This window comes from Carcharhinus amblyrhynchos, chromosome 8 (assembly GCF_965287045.1).
Source record: "Carcharhinus amblyrhynchos chromosome 8, sCarAmb.v2.hapA, whole genome shotgun sequence".
In the NCBI taxonomy this organism is placed as follows: Eukaryota; Metazoa; Chordata; class Chondrichthyes; order Carcharhiniformes; family Carcharhinidae; genus Carcharhinus; species Carcharhinus amblyrhynchos.
This window is the reverse complement of record NC_137331.1, coordinates 96,562,292-96,581,636: the sequence shown is the minus strand read 5'-3', so window position 1 is coordinate 96,581,636 and position 19,345 is coordinate 96,562,292. Positions and strand designations below refer to the sequence as shown.

Below are 19,345 nucleotides of genomic sequence, written 5' to 3'. Positions count from 1 at the left end.
ATGGTTCCAGCCATGTATCACAGTGTGGACAAGAGTGCACAGAGAACAACTGGACTGCATTTGGAGACTATTGGCACCTCCACCCTGAAGAATCTAGCTAGAAATTTATACCAAACATGTTCCCAGGTGTCAAGATGGTGCTGGAGAGGTGCAACTTCTTGCAAGCTGAGCCCAGCACACCCTCTAATTCTATCTTTTACTGTCATTCTGTGCTTTTAAAACTCTGCTGTAACTCTTTTAAACTTTGAAGCAATGCCTTAATTCAATCTCTTACAGATTTAGCACTCTCTCTACCCCCTAGCTGTGACTGTAACATTGCATTCTACACTCTCTCCTTTCCTTCCCTATGTACAGTGTGCTTTGTCTGGATACCACGCAAGAAACAATACTTTTCACTGTCTACTAATACATGTGACAATAATAAATCAAATTCAAATTCAAAACCTTCTCTAACTCTTCAAGACTCTAAGGTATATACATCAACTAAATTCCAATTGGAAGAAAAAAGCTAGGTTTACATGGAGCATGATGTCAGTTGAGATGTCTTCTTCAAGCATTGCCATGGAATCTTTTGCATCCACGAAAGAGGCACCCAAGGCCTTATTTTATATATCCCATTTGAAGGGACGGACCACTAGAGGTGCAGCACTACCCTGTTCCATACTCATAATCACAGGGTGAAACTAAGCAAACAGGTTTAACTACTTACCACAAGTGTGTGGGACATATTGCTTGCAAAGGTCAGTAGTGTCAGTAAATTCATCAGTGTGAGATTGGATAGTATTTTAGTAAATTGACGGTAAAGGTGATAGAGTCCAGTCAGAACTTTGAGTTCAGAGAAAGTCCAGTCAGTCCATTTTGAACTTTGGAACCAGTGATATTTTTTAATCCCCAATGCTGTGATTTTCTATTTAAAGGTATCATCCAATTTTAGAAAATAGGTCAGAAAATCTCGGGTTTCATTTGTCAGCTTAAATTTTGCTCTTCCTTCCGCAGGAGATGTGGGATCAGATGTCCACTCCTGCTTCTCATGGTCCTATTTCAATTTTTGTTATTCGTTCATGGGATATGGATGTCGCTGGCTGGTCAGCATTTATTGGCCATCCCTAGTTGTCTTTGAGAATGTGGTGGTGAACTGCCTTCTTGAAATGCTGATACAACTGAGTGGCTTGCTTAGCCATTTCAGAGGGCAGTTGAAAGTCAGCCATGTTGCTGTGGTTCTGGAATCACATGTAGGCCAGACCAGATAGGGACAGCAGATTTCCTCCCGTAAAGGACATTAGCTTATGAAGAGAGATTGAATAGATTGGGTCTGTACTTGCTAGAGTTCAGAGGGCTGAGGGGAGATCTTATAGAGACTTACAAGATAATGAAGGGACTAGATAGGGTAGAGGTAGAGAGATTCTTCCCGCTTAGAAAGGATAGCAGAACTAGAGGGCACAGCCTCAGAATAAGGGGGGGTCAGTTTAGAACAGAGTTGAGGAGGAACTTCTTCACTCAAAGGGTGGTGAATCTCTGGAATTCTCTGCCCATTGAAGTGGTGGAGGCTACCTCGCTGAATATATTTAAGTCATGGGTAGATAGATTTCTGGTAAACAAGGGAATTAAGGATTATGGGGAGAAAGGGGAAAAGTGGAACTGATCCACTTATCAGCCATGATCTTTTTGAATGGCAGGGCAGGCTGGAAGGGCTAGATGGCCTACTCCTGCTCCTATTTCTTATGTTCTTATATTCTTAGTGTTCCAGGTGGATTTTACCGACAATCGAACAATGGTTTCATGATCATTAGTAAATACTTAATTTCAGATATTTTTTATTGAATTTAAATTTCACCATCTGTCCTGGTGGGATTCGAACCCTGGTCCCTAGAAAATTACTTGAGTTTCTAGATCAATAGTCCAGCAATAATACCACTAGGATATCACCTCCCATTTTGTGGTGTTGGAATTTCGCTGGTTGAAGCCTCCTGCTGCCAACAGGAAATGTCTATCTGGATTGTCACTGTGGCATGCAAGGAAGCGATTGAAGGGAACGGTGAAGCCCTGAAAACATCTGCAGATATTAAGAGCCAAACAGCCATTCCAACTGAGTTAATGTAGCACAGACTTGGAAACTAAACCTTGAATATCTTTTGATTTATTCCACCTGATGGGACACTTGGGATTTCAATCTCCAGCTGAGTTACTGTCAGATTAATTATGCAAGTCCCAGCAAGGTCTGTAAGACAGGATAAAAGGAAAAACTGTGGATGCTGACAATCTGAAACAAAAACATAAAATGCTAGAAGGACTCAGCAGGTCTGGCAGCATCTGTGTTAACATTTCAAGTCTGTGTGGTTCTTTTTCAGAGCTGGGGGGCAGACATGAGATGAATTAAATAGAGAAGTAGAGAAGATGGAGCAAAATAGAAAGTTGGATGGGTGAAAGCTCAGGAGGGATAGACAAAGGTGTCATGGAGACAAGACAAAGGGAGTGCTAACGGTGGCATTAAGGACTAAAGAAGGTGCTAATAATGGCAAGGTAGCAGAATGTGTTAATAATAGAACAAGGGTCAGTGCTCTGTGAAAGCAAAACAAGTTATAGATGGCCCTGTAGCAGAGAGAATTGGGAAGTATTTCAAAGTGGAGGTGGGAGCACATGGCCTGATGTTTTTGAACTCAGTTAAATTTTAACAGGATTAGACAGGGTGGATGCTGAAAGAATGTTCCCGATGGTGGGGGAGCCTAGAACTAGAAGTTTGAGGATAGTGGGTAAACCTTTTACGACTGAGGTGAAGGGAAATTTCTTCACCCAGAGAGCAGTGAATCTATGGAATTCATTGCCACAGAAAGTAGTTGAGGCCAAACATTGTCTGATTTCAAGAAGAAATTAGATATAGCCCTTGGGGCTAAAGATATTAAGGGATATGAGGGGAAGGTGGGATCAGAATATTGCATTTGATGATCAGTCGTGATCAAAATGAATAGCAGAGCAAGCGCGAACATTTTCTATGTTTCTACATTGACTACAGGGGCTGTAATGTGCCTAATTGGAAGATGAGGTGCTGTTCCTTCAGTTTGCACTGGGCTTCACTGAATCTTGCAACAGGTCAAGGGTAGAACTGTGGGTGTGACAGCAAGATGGTGCGTTAGAATGGCAAACAAGGGAATGTCGGGGCTATGCTTATGGACTGAGAGAAGGTGTTCTGCTAAGCTGTCACCTTGTCTGCGTTTAGTCTCCCCAGTGTAGAGGAGACTGCATTGGGGGCATCAAATATAGGAGAATAAATTGAAAGAGGTGCCAGTGAAATGATACTTCCGTTGAGCCCTTGACTGTATTTGGGACCTTGGACTGTAAGAAGAGATGAGGTAAAGGGGCAGGTGTTGCACCTTCTGTGATTGATGTGGGATGGGGATGCAATGCTAACATGAGGGGACATAGCTTTAAATTGAGGGGTAATAATTGTAGGACGGATGTCAGACGTAGGTTCTTTACTCAGAGGGTAGTAAGGGCGTGGAATGTCCTGCCTGCAGCAGTTGTGGACTCGCCAAATTTAAGGGCATTCAAATGGTCATTGGATAGGCATATGGATAATATTGGAATAGTTTAGGTGAGAGGGTCATTAGATTGGTTCCACTGGTCGGCGCAACATTGAGGGCCGAAGGGCCTGTACTGCACTGTAATGTTCTATGTTCAATATTGGGGTGATGGAAAAGTGGACCAGGATGTAAAGAAGAGATTTTAAGTGACACATTAATGATGTTTCCACATAGTGATGGAGAGGAATATTTAGTCTTTGCTATCTATTTTAGTGATGACCAAGAGCAGCAGTTTGATGTACTTACACCAATATTATTTCACCATGTAGTGCGCAGAAAAAGATTTCAACTGTCATTATAAAAATAAATTAAACCTACTCCAGAAATCATGTTCAGCAATGTTACCTTCTGAATACTTCATAGTATCCCTACAGGACAGAAGGAATCATTCAGCCCACAGAGTCTGTACTGAATACAATCCCATCCGGGCCCTATGCCCCTGGCCCCACATATTTACCCTGCTAATCCCCCTGATAATAGGGCCAATCAACCTAACCTACACATTGTTGGGCTGTGGGAGGAAACTGGAGCAAATGGAGGAAACCTATGCAGACACGAGGAGAATGTGCAAACTCCACACAGAAAGTGACCCGAGGCCAGAATTGAACCTGGTGCTGTGAGGCAACAGTGCAACCATCCTGCCATCATGGTGCCAACTGTGCCATCATGGTGTCCGCTTAATTTCTTTGCGTGAATGTTTGCTATCCCGTTGGACAGGTTAGCTTGTTTATCTATCCTGGGACAAAATCTCATGTCTAGCATGTGTCTTCACATTTGAGATGCCAAATAAATGAGGTTAGCAGGATTTTTTAAAAGCACATCATACTTGTATGCTGGTTTCTGATGGTGCAAAGTCTAAAATTTATAAACATCTTCTAACCTCAACATATATTCACCAGAGAAAACAAAGGAGCTTGTATTTAAAGTTTCGTGTTTGTGGCCTATACTAGCCAAATAAACTTAACTATTAGGTCCCCATAGATCTGACCTTATGAAACATGCGCAGTGAAAGCCATCTTCTGGGAACACGCTCTGCATTCCAAGCACAACTACAAGAGATTCAATGGCCCATTTCTGAGGGATTCAGGGACTTTAGGCATTAGGCCTTTTACGTATGCTTATTTCTTTCAGGACCTTTGCGGGAATTTTCTCTGCCTCTGAATAACTGCGGCCTAACAAATGACAGTGGCCAAAATTTTAAGCAAAACATTATATTTCAGTGTGCAATCAGAAATGCTCCTCCTTGTCCCACAGACAGGATCTGCCCTCCCCTATTCATTTCATCATGCTGGCATTTGCCAGGGGTCACTGCAGCTGAGGTAGGCAAGATTCAGTGCTGCAGAAGGATTTACCTGTGACCAGATCTACCTGTCACTAGATGCGGAGAGCCCAGTCAGCTTATTCTGATGAGGCCTGAGGCATTACTTATAGGACTTCCCTCCACATGAATTGAAGTGTAAAATGAATGCCCTAAGAATAGGATAAAGTACATTAGAAATGCAAGTTCAAAGAAATTTCATAGAAAGGCAAATTTATTTGCTAATTTTCACGCTGTGACAAATTTGCAACCCCGGGAGATGTAATCCTGAATCGAAAAGCCTAAAGGTGAAGCCCCCGGAATGTTGCAATATAACTTACAAGGACTCTATTGTCACTTATCATGGATTCTATCATTGTGAAAGAATGTTTGTTATTGTGTTATTTGTTTTTGGTATTGTTAGTTTGTTGGTCTATTACTTTTCTTTAATTCTGAATTATTTTTAGCCCTCTCAATTATTTTTGTGATAAGGTGCACTTATGGCGCTCTGGTTTTTTTTCTGAACAGGTGAATTTTGTCTTTCTCTTCAACATTGTGAGGATCCTAATGACTAAACTGAGGGCATCAACCACATCCGAAACAATGCAGTACAGGTAAATAAAGCCAAGGCAGTTATTGTGCAAGTGTTGAACCCACTTCTCTTTGGGTTTTAGGTGCAGCAACCACCTTTTGTCCTGAGAGTGTATTGTTTGTGCTAATCAAGGAGAAAAATATTGAATGAATACATCTTTTATTTCTAGCTCTCCCTCTCCATTTCTTGTTACTTCCTCACTCAGGTCATTCATATTTAATAGATGTGATGAAGGGTCGTCATTGCAGTAATGAATGCTCCATTAAAAGGACAGAATTTGACTTGCTCACAGCTGAGATGGGGTTAGGGATATGGGTGGTGTTGTAGGGAGCTAGTTGAGTTTGGTAGGTGACAGCGGGTTGGGAACTTAACATTTTGCAGCATGAGCTTTGCCACCGTTGTTTAACAGCCATGGTGACGTTGTGCCTTTGGGTTACCCAACCAATTATAGTGTAAGCGTGATGATGACCTGCTCCTGTCAGTGGAAGGCTTCCTAGTTAGACAAACCCCAGCAGGGATCTAAATGGATATTTTCCAGATTGATTCTCGAGGCTTCGACCAAGAATGGGAGTTCAGTGTGGAAAGGTTCCTCTCCCAGATTCACCTTTCCCTGGAGGTTTTGCTGCGAACAGTAAGGGCCCACAGAGTATATTGCTTCCCACAGATTAGGAGACAGAGGCCAGCCTCTCAGACCAAGCAGGCTTGACTGAACACAGTAGAATTGTTCTCCCTCAAAGCTGGATGCAATGCTGCAAAATGTTCATTGATCTCATGAGGGCAAGAGAGTTGAGAAATACCCCCACTGACTTCACCAGCATTCTCTGCACAGTCCTCCTCAACCCTTATATATCATTCTGCTCTGCTCAGCTCATTCTCTCTCTCTCTTATAGCACTTCCTCACATCTCCATCTGAGCAACCAACACTGCCACTCATCCACATTCTACTGATATTTCACATCCATCCCTCACACCCCTTTCCTCCATAAATGCTGTAATTCCAGGTACATCGTATAATCCACTTCTGATATTCAGAGCTTACCCTGCTTGCAAAAGAGAGTGTGCAACTACAGAGAGAGGGACAGGGAACAAGAGACGTTCTTCCACTATGGAGGAGGCAGCTTTGGAGGTTGGCAGGGTGGCAGAGCACCTGGGCATGAGACGTAGTCAGTTACCCAGTAACAGAAGTTAAAATCACACTGCCACTTGGCACAGAAACAATCACCATTGCCAATTTGCTGCCACCTCCAACTGAGAGGTGAACATTTGCTCAACGCTGATCCTTTATCCTTTTCCCATGTTACCTTGAACTCATTTCTTTCATCTCTCACATGTTGTTTAAGTGCGACATGTGAGCTGGAGTGGGAGGAAGCTGAGAAGTCCGCAGAGTAATTCCGCACTCTGAGGAAGCGCTGTGCCATGATGCATGCTCACTCTCCATTTGTCCAGGCAGCACATCTACAAACATCCACTCCCTCCACTACCGATGCTCAGTCAAGGCAGTGTATACAATCTACAAGATGCACTACAGCAATTCACCAAAGATCCTTAGACAGCACCTTCCAAACCCATTTCCACTTCCATCTAAAAGAACAAGGGCAGCAGATACATGGGAACACCACCACCTAAAAGTTCCCCTCCAAATCACTCACCAACCTGACTTGGAAATATATCACTGTTCCTTCACAGTCGCTGGGTCAAAGTTCTGCAGTTCCCTATCTAACAGCATTGTGGGTCAACCCACAGCACATGAACTTCAGCTGTTCAAGAAGGCAGTTCATCACCACCTTCCCTAGAACAACTAGGGATGGGCAATAAATGCTGGTCAGCCAGCAACGTCCATGTCCCATGAATGAATAAAACAAAATGGAAAGAGCTAGGTTGTCACATTTTGAGACGCACAAAATGAATGGGAGAAGCAGATGCTGAAGACTGAGACAACAGAAAAGAATCCCTGTGGGGGTCCCTAAGCTTTGCTTCATGAGTACTGTGAAATCTCAGGCCTTTGCACTGGTGCCCATCTCCATGGGAAGAGTGTCCACCTGAGTGGAGAATCAGATGCAGAAGTCCACCGAGAGCATGCTATCCAGACCAGTAGCCATTTGTCTTGAGGCAAATGTTATGTCCAGAGTAGAAGACGAACAAAAGGTATCAGAGAGTTTTTTTTATATTTGTCCATGAGTTGGGGGCATCGCCAATTAGGACAACCAAAGTGTTGCTCATCCTGAATTGCCCATGAGAAGATGGTAGTGAGCTGCAACGTTCAACCACTGCAGTCCATGTGGTGTAGATAGTGCTGTTAGGGAAGGTATTCCAAGATTTTGACCCATTGACAGTGAAGGAACAGCAATTTAGTTCAATGTCAGTATAGTGTGTGGTTTGGAGGGGAACTTGCAGGTATTAGTGCGCTCATATGTGTGTTTTCCTATGACCCTAGGTGTTAGAGGCTGCAAATTTGAAAAATGCTGTCAGAGGAGCCTTGATGAGTTGCTGCAATGCAACTTTTATATGGTACACACTGTTGTCACTGTGCATCGGTGGTGGAGAGAATTAATGTTTAAGGTGGAGGATGGGGTGCCAATCAACCAGGTTGCTTTGTCCTGGGTGATATTGTACTCGTGAATGTTGCTGGAGGTGCACTCATCCAGGCAAGTGTTCCATCACACTCCTGACTTATGCATTATAGATGATGGACAGGCTTTGGTGAGTCAGGAGGTGAGTTGCTTGCCACAGAATTCCCAGCCTCTAACGTGCTGTTGTAGCTGCAGCATTTATGTGGCCATATTCCTGGGCAATGATAACCCCCAGGATGTTGATAGCACAGATTCAGTGATGGTAATGCCATTGGGTGTGAAGATGGTCATTGCCTGGTATTTGTGTGAACCCTCTGTATCACTTATCAGTTCATGCCTGAGTGTTGTCCAGTGCTTGTTGCATTTGGGCAGGGGCTGCTTCAGTACCTGAGGAGTCATGAGTGGTACTGAATATGGAAGGATTATTGACTGTAGAAGAGCTTTGGGTTCCTGTTCTTGCAGGATGGTGTTCAGTGCTGAGTCTCAGCCTCGCCGATGCACAGTTGTGCCTCCAGTCCATGCTCAGACTCTGAAAACTGGTCAAAACAGTGGCATTTCCGCAAATGTAGTCATCTGGATTGCAAGGAGCATCTGAGAATCCCCACGCGCTGCAGGCCATACAAAACATGGGATTGAGCTGCCCAGTCATACTTTTAGTTGAAAGACTCTTAAGTTTATTCCAATTAGAAAATTATTTAAATTATATATTTTTTGAGTTAGAGCTCTTACCTTTCCTTAATATAGCTTTAAATTCGACAGAAAAACAACTTACCCACCACTTACATAGGAACATCGGAATTAGGAACAGAAGTAGGCAATTCAGCTCTTTGAGCCTGCTCTGCCATTCAATCAGATGATGGCTGATCCCTTCCTGGTCTCAAATCCACCTCCCCACCTGTTTCCCTTATCTCCTTATCCCATTTGTTATCAGAAAAATACCTATCTCCTTCTTGAAACCATTCAACAATTCAGACTCCACTGCACTTTGGGACAGCGAGTTCCACAAATTGATCACCCTCTATGAGAAGTAGTCCCTCTCATCTCAGGTTTAAATCTACCGTCTCTCAACTTGTGACCTCCTGTTCAAGATTTCCCCACAAGAGGAAACATTTGGTCTCCATTTACTTTATCAATCCCTTTTTGTATGTTGTAGACCTCGATCGGATCCACTCTCATCCTTCTAAATTCCAGTGACTATAAGCCCAAGCTGTTTAGTCTCTCCTCATACATCAACCCTTTCATCCACGGAATCAATTTGGTGAACCTCTCCTGAACTGCCTCCAATGCCACCACATCCTTCCTCAAATAAGGAGACCAAAGCTGAATACAATACTCCAGATGTGGTTTCACCAACACCCTATATAATTGCTACAACAGTTCTCGACTTTTATACTCCAGTTCCTTTACAATAAATGCCGACATCCCATTTGCCTTTTTTATTACAAGCTGCAGCTGCATAATCGACTTTCTGCAAATCATGAACAAAGACATCCAGATCCCTCTGCCCAGACTTACCAATCAGCTCTCTCCCTTCGAGCTTCTACTCCTGCAGCTGGGCCACTCTTTGAATATTAAAAACTTAGAAAGCAAAAAAAAGCAAAAGATACCTCTTTCCCTTCTGCACAGAATTCCCAGTGTTCTCCAAACTCCCAAAATACACACACTCACTTTGGCTCTGCCTCACTCAGGATGTGCACTCTCCCAACCGCTTGTGCATGAATCTTACTGATCTTTAAAATCTTTCACACCTTCAAGTAATTGTCATTTTGCAGAGAATAATAAATGATATTGGCAATCTGCCTGCCCCATGGTGGTTTTCCATCTTCCCCGAAACACATGTCTGCTTAAATCAGAAGGTCAGCGGGATTGGGTTGGATTTTCAACATGCTGACATTTTGTCCATCTACAAACCATCCCCCAAACACCACCCCCCCTCCCGCGCCGCTTGCCAGCCACATATGTAGCGATGTCTGCCTCACCCACATCCCTGTGCATATTAAAATGATCCCCTCTGTCACTGGACCGGGAATTCAGAGAAGGTGAATTCAGACCCCAAATTCAAATTCAGTTAAAGTTATCTGGAAATAAAACATGGGTGTCAGCAAAATGTTTCCACAAAGCTTGTTCAACTGCATCCTTCAGGGAAGGTGAATGGTCCTTACTTGAAGACTCATAATTGACTTAAAGCTATTCACTCTCCTTCTGTCTCCACAGATGCTGTCAGACCTGCTGAGTGTCTCCAGCACTCTCAGTTTTTATTTCTGTCTTTACCTGTGTTGGCCGTTATGATGGGCCCAGTTACACACCAATGTGATTGAGTCCTGACAGCCCTTGAAATTGCTTAGCACGCTACTCAGAGCAACTAGGAAATAGGCAATAAGTGCCAGATTTGCTAATAATAAGAAATAATAATATAAGAAATAATAAATAGGAACAGGGGATAGTAGCACAGTAGTTAGCACTGCTGCTTCACAGCTCCAGGGACCTGGGTTCGATTCCAGGCTTGGGTCACTGTCTGTGTGGAGTTTGCACATTCTCCTCGTGTCTGCATGGGTTTCCTCCGGGTTCTCCGGTTTCCTCCAAATATATGCGGGTTAGGTTGATTGGCCATGTTAAATTGACTGTAGATGTATAGGTTAGAGAGAGGATTAGTGGGTAAAATATGTACGGATTGGGTGGGATTGTGTTCATAAGAACATAAGAACATAAGAACATAAGAAATAGGAGCAGGAGTAGGCCATCTGGCCCTTCGAGCCTGCCCCGCCATTCAATAAGATCATGGCTGATCTGTCGTGGCTCAGTTCCACTTTCCCGCCCTCTCCCCATAACCCTTAATCCCCTCTCTTATCAAAAACCCATCAACCCGCTTCTTAAAAATATTTAGCGAGGCAGCCTCCACCACTTCAACGGGCAGAGAATTCCAGAGATTCACCACCCTTTGAGTGAAGAAGTTCCTCCTCAACTCCGTTCTGAACTGCCCCCCCTTTATCTTGAGGCTGTGCCCCCTAGTCCTACTGTCTTTTTTGAGCGGGAAGAGTCTTTCCACCTCTATCCTATCCATCCCATTCATCATCTTATACGTCTCAATGAGATCTCCCCTCATTCTTCTAAACTCTAACGAGTACAAGCCTAGTTTATTCAGCCTCTCCTCATAGCTCAACCCCCTCAACTCCGGTATCAGCCTAGTAAACCTCCTCTGCACTCCCTCCAGGGCCAAAATATCCTTGCGCAGGTGCGGCGCCCAAAACTGCACACAGTACTCCTGGGCCGAAGGGCTTCTTTCTGTACTGTAGGGTTTCTATGATTTCTATGAGTCGGCCTTGTGCCACTGTTCAACTGTGCCACCTGCACACCTAATCATGGGTGAAGATTTCATACTATCCCTTACTTTGGAAAACAATATGCATTCATTGGCCTGAGTTTGACCTCCTTCCTTTGGTTGCAGTGAATATCAGAGGCTCGAGTTTCCACTTTACAGAAAAATATCCACAACACCAGAACTGTGATACACACTGAGTACTCAGCAGATTAAATTTAATGAAAAATATTCATGAGGTTAATGGAACCAGATTCAACACATAATGGTCTACAGCCAGATGAGCAAAGTCATAGGTTGAGTAAGATTCATCTTGAATATGTCATCACTGTGAATGATCTCTCCAATTTTCATCCTACTCTGCAAATTTGACTACGCTGTGTAAATCACTTAAGGTCCAAATAAGCTGATCTCAGCAGAACCTTAAAAGCATCAACTATTCAAAGACATCTGGAGAAGTGATGTGAACTTTAAAGGATGAGCTGCCTAGCAATGAACTCTGTCACCGCTGCCAATCCATTTAACATTGAAGTAGTACGCATTTCATTCCAACCAAGCAGCAGGCTGTATTTAATGCTTGTCCATTATGTACGGAGTCTCGGTTTATTGGAAGTGACTCATGATTTTTCTTGTTAATTTCTGAACATTTCTCTTCAAAAGAAACCAACTAAGTGACATAGCTCATTGGCACAGTCTGTTGGAACTCCATTGGCACCATGTTCAAGAGTACCCTTTTGATTCCCGGTGCAGAGGAGCAGATTCTGGACAGGTGCAGAAAACATAGGGTTGTTGTAATGGGAGACTTTAATTTTCTGTGTATAGACTGGAAATCGCTTCGGGCTGGGGGTCTGGATGGGGAGGAATTTATAAAATGCATACAGGAATGTTCTTTGGAACGATATGTTGATAGTCCAACTAGAGACGGGGCTATACTGGACCTAGTACTGGGGAATGACCTAGTACAGGTCATCAAAGTTTCAGTAGGGAAACACGTGGCAAATAATGACCACAGTTCTGTAAACTTTAGGATTATAATGGAAAAAGATGAGTGTTGTCCTATGGGTAAGGTGCTGAATTGGGGGAAGGCTAACTATAGCTGGATTAGGCAGGATTAGGCATGGCTGTTGATTGGGAGAGGCTGTTTGAGGGTAAATCCACATTTGGCATGTGGGAGTCTTTTAAGGAGCAGTTGATGGGGCTGCAGGACGGGTATGTGCCTATAAAAACGAAGGATAGGAAAGGTAGGATTCGAGAGCCGTGGATAGCCAGTGAAATTGTGGGTCTAATCAAAAAGAAAAAAGAGGCATACGTAAGGTCCAGGCAGCTAAAAACAGATGGAGCACTGGAGGAATACAGAGAAAGTAAAAAAGAACTCAAAAAGAGAGTTAGAAGGGCAAAAAAGGGTCACAAAATGTCTTTGGCAGACAGGATTAAAGAGAATCCTAAGGCTTTTTATACATACATTAGGAACAAGAGGGTTGTCAGGGAAAAAATCAGACCTCTCAGGGACAAAGGAGGGGAATTATGCTTAGAACCAAAGGAAGTAGGTGAGATCCTAAAGAAATACTTTGCATCAGTATTCACAAAGGAGAGGGACATGTTGACTGGTAGTGCCTCAGAGGGGTGTGTTGACCCGTTAGGAAAAATCTCAATTACAAGGGAGGAAGTGTTATAGAACATAGAACATAGAACACTACAACACAAACAGGCCCTTCGGCCCACAAGTTGCGCCGATCATATCTATACCTACCAAGCTATAGAACCATCTGTAACTCCCAATCCCATTAGATCCCATATACTCATCCAGAGTATATGGACCCCAAAGACCCCAACGAGTTCGCCTCTACCACCACCGACGGCAGCCGATTCCACTCACTCACCACCCTCTGAGTGAAAAACTTACTCCTAACATCTCCTCTGTACTGTGTTAGGTTTTTTAGGAAACATTAAGACAGACAAATCCCCAGGGCCTGATGCCATCTGGCCTAGATTGCTCAGGAAGGCAAGAGATGAAATTGCTGGGCCTCCAACAGAAATCTTTGTCTCTTCATTGGTGAGGTCCCAGAGGATTGGAGGATAGTAAATGTGGTCCCGATATTTAAGAAGGGTAGCAAGGATAACCCAGGCAATTATAGGCTGGTGAGCTTGACGTCCGTGGTAGGGAAATTGTTGGAGAAGATTCTTAGAGATAGGATATATGGATTGGTTGTCAAATAGGAGGCAGAGAGTCGGGGTCAATGGGTGCTATTCGGATTGGCGGATGGTGACTAGTGGAGTGCCTCAGGGGTCGGTGCTGGGGCCTCAGCTATTTACCATTTATATAGATGATCTGGAGGAGGGAACCGCGTGTAGGGTGTCGAAATTTGCTGATGACACCAAGATTGGAGGAAAGGCAAATTGTGCGGAGGGTGTGGAGAGTCTACAGAAGGATCTAGATAGGCTGGGCGAATGGGCCAGGAAATGGCAAATGGAATTTAATGTTGGCAAGTGCGAGGTGGTCCACTTTGGTAGGAAGAATGGTAGGAAGGATTATCACTTACGTGGCGAAAAACTGCAGCAGGCGACGGTGCAGAGGGACCTCGGGGTCCTTGTGCATGAGTCGCAAAAACCCAGCTTGCAGGTGCAGCAGGTGGTCAGGAAGGCAAATGGGATGCTGGCCTTCATAGCGAGGGGGATTGAGTATAATAGTAGGGAGGTCTTGCTGCAGCTGTATAGGGCATTGGTGAGGCCGCAGCTGGAGTACTGTGTGCAGTTTTGGGCGCCGTACTTACGCAAGGATATTTTGGCCTTGGAGGGAGTGCAGAGGAGGTTTACTAGGCTGATACCGGAGCTGAGGGGTTTGAGCTATGAGGAGAGGCTGAATAAACTAGGCTTGTACTCGTTAGAGTTTAGAAGAATGAGGGGAGATCTCATTGAGACATATAAGATGATAAATGGGATGGATAGGATAGAGGTGGAGAGACTCTTCCCGCTCAGAAAGGACAATAGGACTGGGGGCACAGCCTCAAGATAAAGGGGGGGAGCGGTTTAGAACGGAGTTGAGGAGGAACTTCTTCACTCAAAGGGTGGTGAATCTCTGGAATTCTCTGCCCGTTGAAGTGGTGGACGCTACCTCGCTAAATATTTTTAAGACGCGGGTTGATGGGTTTTTGATAAGAGAGGGGATTAAGGGTTATGGGGAGAGGGCGGGAATGTGGAACTGAGCCACGACAGATCAGCCATGATCTTATTGAATGGCGGGGCAGGCTCGGGGGGCTGGATGGCCTACTCCTGCTCCTATTTCTTATATATGCACATTTAAAACGGAATAACCTCATTAGCGATAGACAGCATGGTTTTGTACAAGGGAGGTCATGCCTTGCAAATTTGGTTGAGTTTTTTGAAGAGGTAACAAAAATCTCATTGCATGGTAGCATCCTAGCTGGCATCAGAAAGAGAAAACCTTCATTCCATCTGCATGGCCAGATTTGAACTTGAGTCCTAGAAATAAAATGCATTGTTTCACCCAGTTCCACCAAGAGCTTGTGTTATATAGCATCCCCCATGAGGGTTTGACACATACGGAAACCATGCATAGGCTGAAGTTTCCTTCAGAACATTCAGCAAAACTGACATCAGCTATTTCAACCCTAGCAGTGCCTGGGACCTGGGTTCAATTGGCTTGGGTCACTTTCTGTGTGAAGTTTGCACATTCTCCCCGTATCTTCATGGGTTTCCACCAGGTGCTCCAGTTTCCTCCCACAGTTCAAAGATGTGCTGGTTAGATGCATTGGCAATGCTAACTTCTCCCTCATTGTACCTGAACAGGCGCTGGAGTGTGGAGACTAGGGGATTTTCAAAGTAACTTCATTACAGGGTGAATGCAAGCCTATTTGTGACTAATAAATAAACAAACAAATAAAAACTAACAGCACTGGCATACTTCCTAATTGCTATTATGGGCACAGTAGTGCAGTAATTATCGATGTAACCTGGCAGTAATGGGTTTAGCTCCTGCCTATAAAAACTTGCATTTCCTTGCATGCTGTTCAGCTGTTGCAGTATTGCAGATCTTCCTTTTCCAGCTGTTGTATTCCTGCCAAAGAAAATCAATTCCGTTTTAACACACCATCACAAGGTCTGATAGTTTCTAGATGCTGCTTCACTGGCTAATGTTACAGCAGTGTTGTAATAGATCAAGGGCGACTCAATGTAGCTTGGATAAACAAAGGCTTTATTGCCAACAGTAAAGAAGTGTACATACAAAAAGGTCAGATTGAATTAACTATATGACCGTACAACTCTCCTCCCAGCCTCCAACAGTGGGACCTTCCCTCACCCACAGTATGCATCCTCTCCCCGATTGGCTCAGTTTCCTGCCTTGACAATCCATAGGGTGTGGCCTGACCACTTGGCCCCCAGGTTAAACCCTCCCTCCCCCCACCACTCCCCTTAAAGGACCGCACTTCCACAAATGGAGTGGGAGATGCTCCATTAAAGTGTGATCGTGTTTCATCTTGGTAACACGTTACTTCCTGTACCTCGCCAAATTGAGAGTGGAAATAAAAATAGAAATGCATTTAATGCAGTCATTTAGTATGGAAGTCACTCACGCATAAACAGCAACACAGTGGTAATGTTGCCAGGTTATTAATCCAGAGACCTCTTCTAAACAATCGTAGAATTCTTAAAACTTAAAACATAAGGAACCATACAATCCCTATAGTGCAGAAATGACCCAAAGAGTTGAAGTCTGACTACATCATCTGGGGGAATTTTAATTCAATTGAAATAAAATACTAATCTCAATAATAATGACCATAAAACTATCAGATGGGCATTAAAAAATTGATTTACTTTACTACCATATTTCAGTGCAGTAAATCTGCTATTCTTATCTGGCTTGGTCGGTCTGTGACTCCAGGCTTACAGCAACATGGTTGACACTTTACTGTGGTGCTGTCGCAAACCACTCGGTTGGATCAAGCTGCTCCAGAAAATAAGCACTCTGGGTGTACCTACACCACATGGACTGCAGTAGATCATACCTCCTTCTTAAGGGCACTTAGGGATGGGCAATAAATACTGGCAGTACAGCTGTATTCACATCCCAAGAATTAAGAATTCACGGTGCTTCACAGCGCCAGGGACCCGGGTTCGATTCCTGGCTTGGGTCACTGTCTGTGTGGAGTTTGCATGTTTTCCCTGTGTTTGTGTGGGTTTCCTCTGGGTGCTGCAGTTTCCTCTCACTTTCTGAAAGATGTGCTGGTTAGGTACATTGACCTGAACAGGTGTTGGACTGTGACGACTAAGGGAATTTCACAGTGACTTCATTGCAATGTTAATGTAAGCCTTAGTTGCAACTAATGAATACATTTTAGAAAACCAGATTTAGCATGGATGCAGATAACTTCCAACCAATACTAAATGTGAACAGAATTTTTTTTTTAGAACCAAGATGAGGAGGAATTTAGATCATAGATCATAGAATCCTACAGTGCAGCAGGAGACCATTTGGGCCCAGCGAATCTGCACCGACCACAATCCCACCCAGGCCCCATCCCCATAACCTTATGCATTTACCTTGACACTAAGGAGCAATTTTAGCATGGCCAATCCACCTAACCCATACATCTTTGGACTGTGGGAGGAAATTGGAGCACCCGGAGGAAACCTTCAGCCAGAGGGTGGTGAGTCTATGGAATTAATTGTCACAGGAGGTTGTGGAGACCAGGTCACTAAGTGTATTTAAGACAGAGAAAGATAGGTTCTTGATTGGTAAGGGAATCAAAGGTTACAAAGAAGAGGTGGGACAATGGGGTGAGATAGGGGGTGGGATTGCTTGATCTTGGGTTTGGACATAGCTCGGCACAACATTGAGGGCCAAAGGGCCTGTACTGTGCTGTATTGTTCTATGTTCTATGTTTTATGAAACTTATCAGCCGTGATTGAATGGAGGAGCAGAGTCAATAGGCTGAATGGCCTAATTCTGCTTCTGGAACCAAATTCTGAATTGACTGATGTGAGAAGAAAGAAGTATTTGCATGTGTACACTACAGTGCCTCTCATGACAACTGAAAATATCAAAAAGTGCTCTACAACCAATTGTTGAAGTGAAGCATTGCTGTAATGTAACAGCACACAGCAAACTCCCACAAACAGCAAGGTAATAATGATTGTATAATTTGTTTTCTTTCATGAAGCTTTAGTGAAATTGTCTTTTTCAGGGAGTCTCACTCAGTTTTGTTCTGTTGTCAGGCCATGACCATAGCGTATGATTCATATGGCATTTACACTGTAAGCGTAGCTTCAATGCAAATTGTTCTGTACTGTAACTAATAGAGCCTAACACAACCTCAGCTAGCTCAAGGTGACGTGTGCCAAGAATATGCTTAATTATTATGACAACAAACTTTAACTTGATTTTTAGTAAAGAATATAACCTCTCACCTATCACCATCTGTCCTACAGGAAGGCAGTGAAGGCAACTTTAGTTCTGCTACCCCTTCTTGGCATCACTTACATGCTGTTCTTCGTCAATCCAGGCGAAGACGATATCTCACAAATCGTTTTCATCTACTTTAATTCATTTCTGCAGGCCTTTCAGGTGAGTAATCTGGCCCAATGAACTAATAGTTTATTAACCGTGGGCCTAATGTAGTATGACAGCTTGATTTGCTATGCAAATTTGATCTTTTCCTGAAGCATTATGTAATTTAAATGTTTTGTAAAGAGTTACCATCACACTTTTCCGGAAGACTCATAAAGACTTCTTCATTTTTACAGGGTTTCTTTGTGTCTGTGTTTTACTGCTTTCTGAATAGTGAGGTAAGCTGCACTTAATCTTTTCTGAAATAATTTGCCAGTCGTGACGGGTATTAATATTTTGAAGGCAATTTTAATCTTTAAATTCATCGAGAAACCAAGTAGAGGGGTTAACACATTTACAACAAATGAGCTCATGCCTACAATAAAATGGAGGACGGAGGAAAGTCACACCAACATATTTCATGTTGGCCACTCACAAGAGTAGCTTGACGGTAATATCTAGGCTCAAAATAGTCAAATGTTTTAAATTATTATTATGGAGCATAGATGAAAGTCAATGGCTACTGTGTCAGGGGGTTGAAAAGAATAGGAAATATTCTTGGGGATGGGCCATCATCTGCAAGTCAGGAGTGTGATGGAATACTTTCCACTTGCCTGGATGATGCAGATCCAACAATACTCAAGAAGCTCAACACCATCCAGGACAAAGCAGCCCACTTGACTAACAGCCCACCCACCAACTTAATTCCATCCACTACTATGCACAGAGGCAATATCTATAAGGTGCATTGCAGCAACTCACTAAAACCCCTTCAATAGCCTCTAACAATCCATAAGCCCTTCGCACCTAGAAAGACAAGGATAGCAGATACATGGGAAAACCACCTGCAAGTTCCCCTCCAAGCCACTCACCATTCTGACTTGGAACTATACAACCATTACTTCAGCTGCTGGGTCAAAATCCCAGAACTCCCTCTCTAACAGTACTGTGTGTGTACTACTCCACATGTACTAGAACGGTTCAAGAAGACAGCTCACCGCCATCTTCTCAAGGGCAATTTGGAAAGTCCAACAAATGTCAGCCTCTCCTGCGATAGAATAAAAAATATAAGCTGGAGTTAAAAACAAGTTAGATGGGAGTTAATTACCATCAAATTTATGTTTGAAAATCTAGGGAAAGAAAGGGAAACTGAATGAGGCAGGAGTTCCACATGTGAAGATGAATGTTATGGTTGTAGGAATCAACGCAAAGGCATTTAAGTATAGCAGTAAAAAGGTCTTGCTGCAATTATATAGACATTTGGTGAGATCGCACCTAGAGTATTGTGTACAGTATTGGTCTACTCATCTAAGGAAGGATATATTTGCCATTGAAGAGGTGCAATGGATGTTCACCAGACTAATCCCTGGGATGGTGGGATTGCCTTATGAGGCTAAATTGTGGAGACTGGGCAGGTGTTCTCT

At 43.5% G+C, this 19,345-nt stretch overlaps 1 protein-coding gene across 2 annotated transcripts in view; it reads left to right on the top strand.

The window, feature by feature from the left end:
• The window catches only part of LOC145346803 (corticotropin-releasing factor receptor 2-like), a 227,050-nt gene that overhangs the window by 194,792 nt on the left and 12,913 nt on the right, over positions 1–19,345 (top strand). For both annotated transcript variants that reach the window (XM_080194544.1, XM_080194545.1), the window contains 3 exons: positions 5,404–5,489; positions 17,804–17,939; positions 18,119–18,160. In XM_080194544.1, coding sequence (XP_080050670.1) covers positions 5,404–5,489; positions 17,804–17,939; positions 18,119–18,160 — 264 coding nt within the window. The remainder of the gene's footprint in view (positions 1–5,403; positions 5,490–17,803; positions 17,940–18,118; positions 18,161–19,345) is intronic.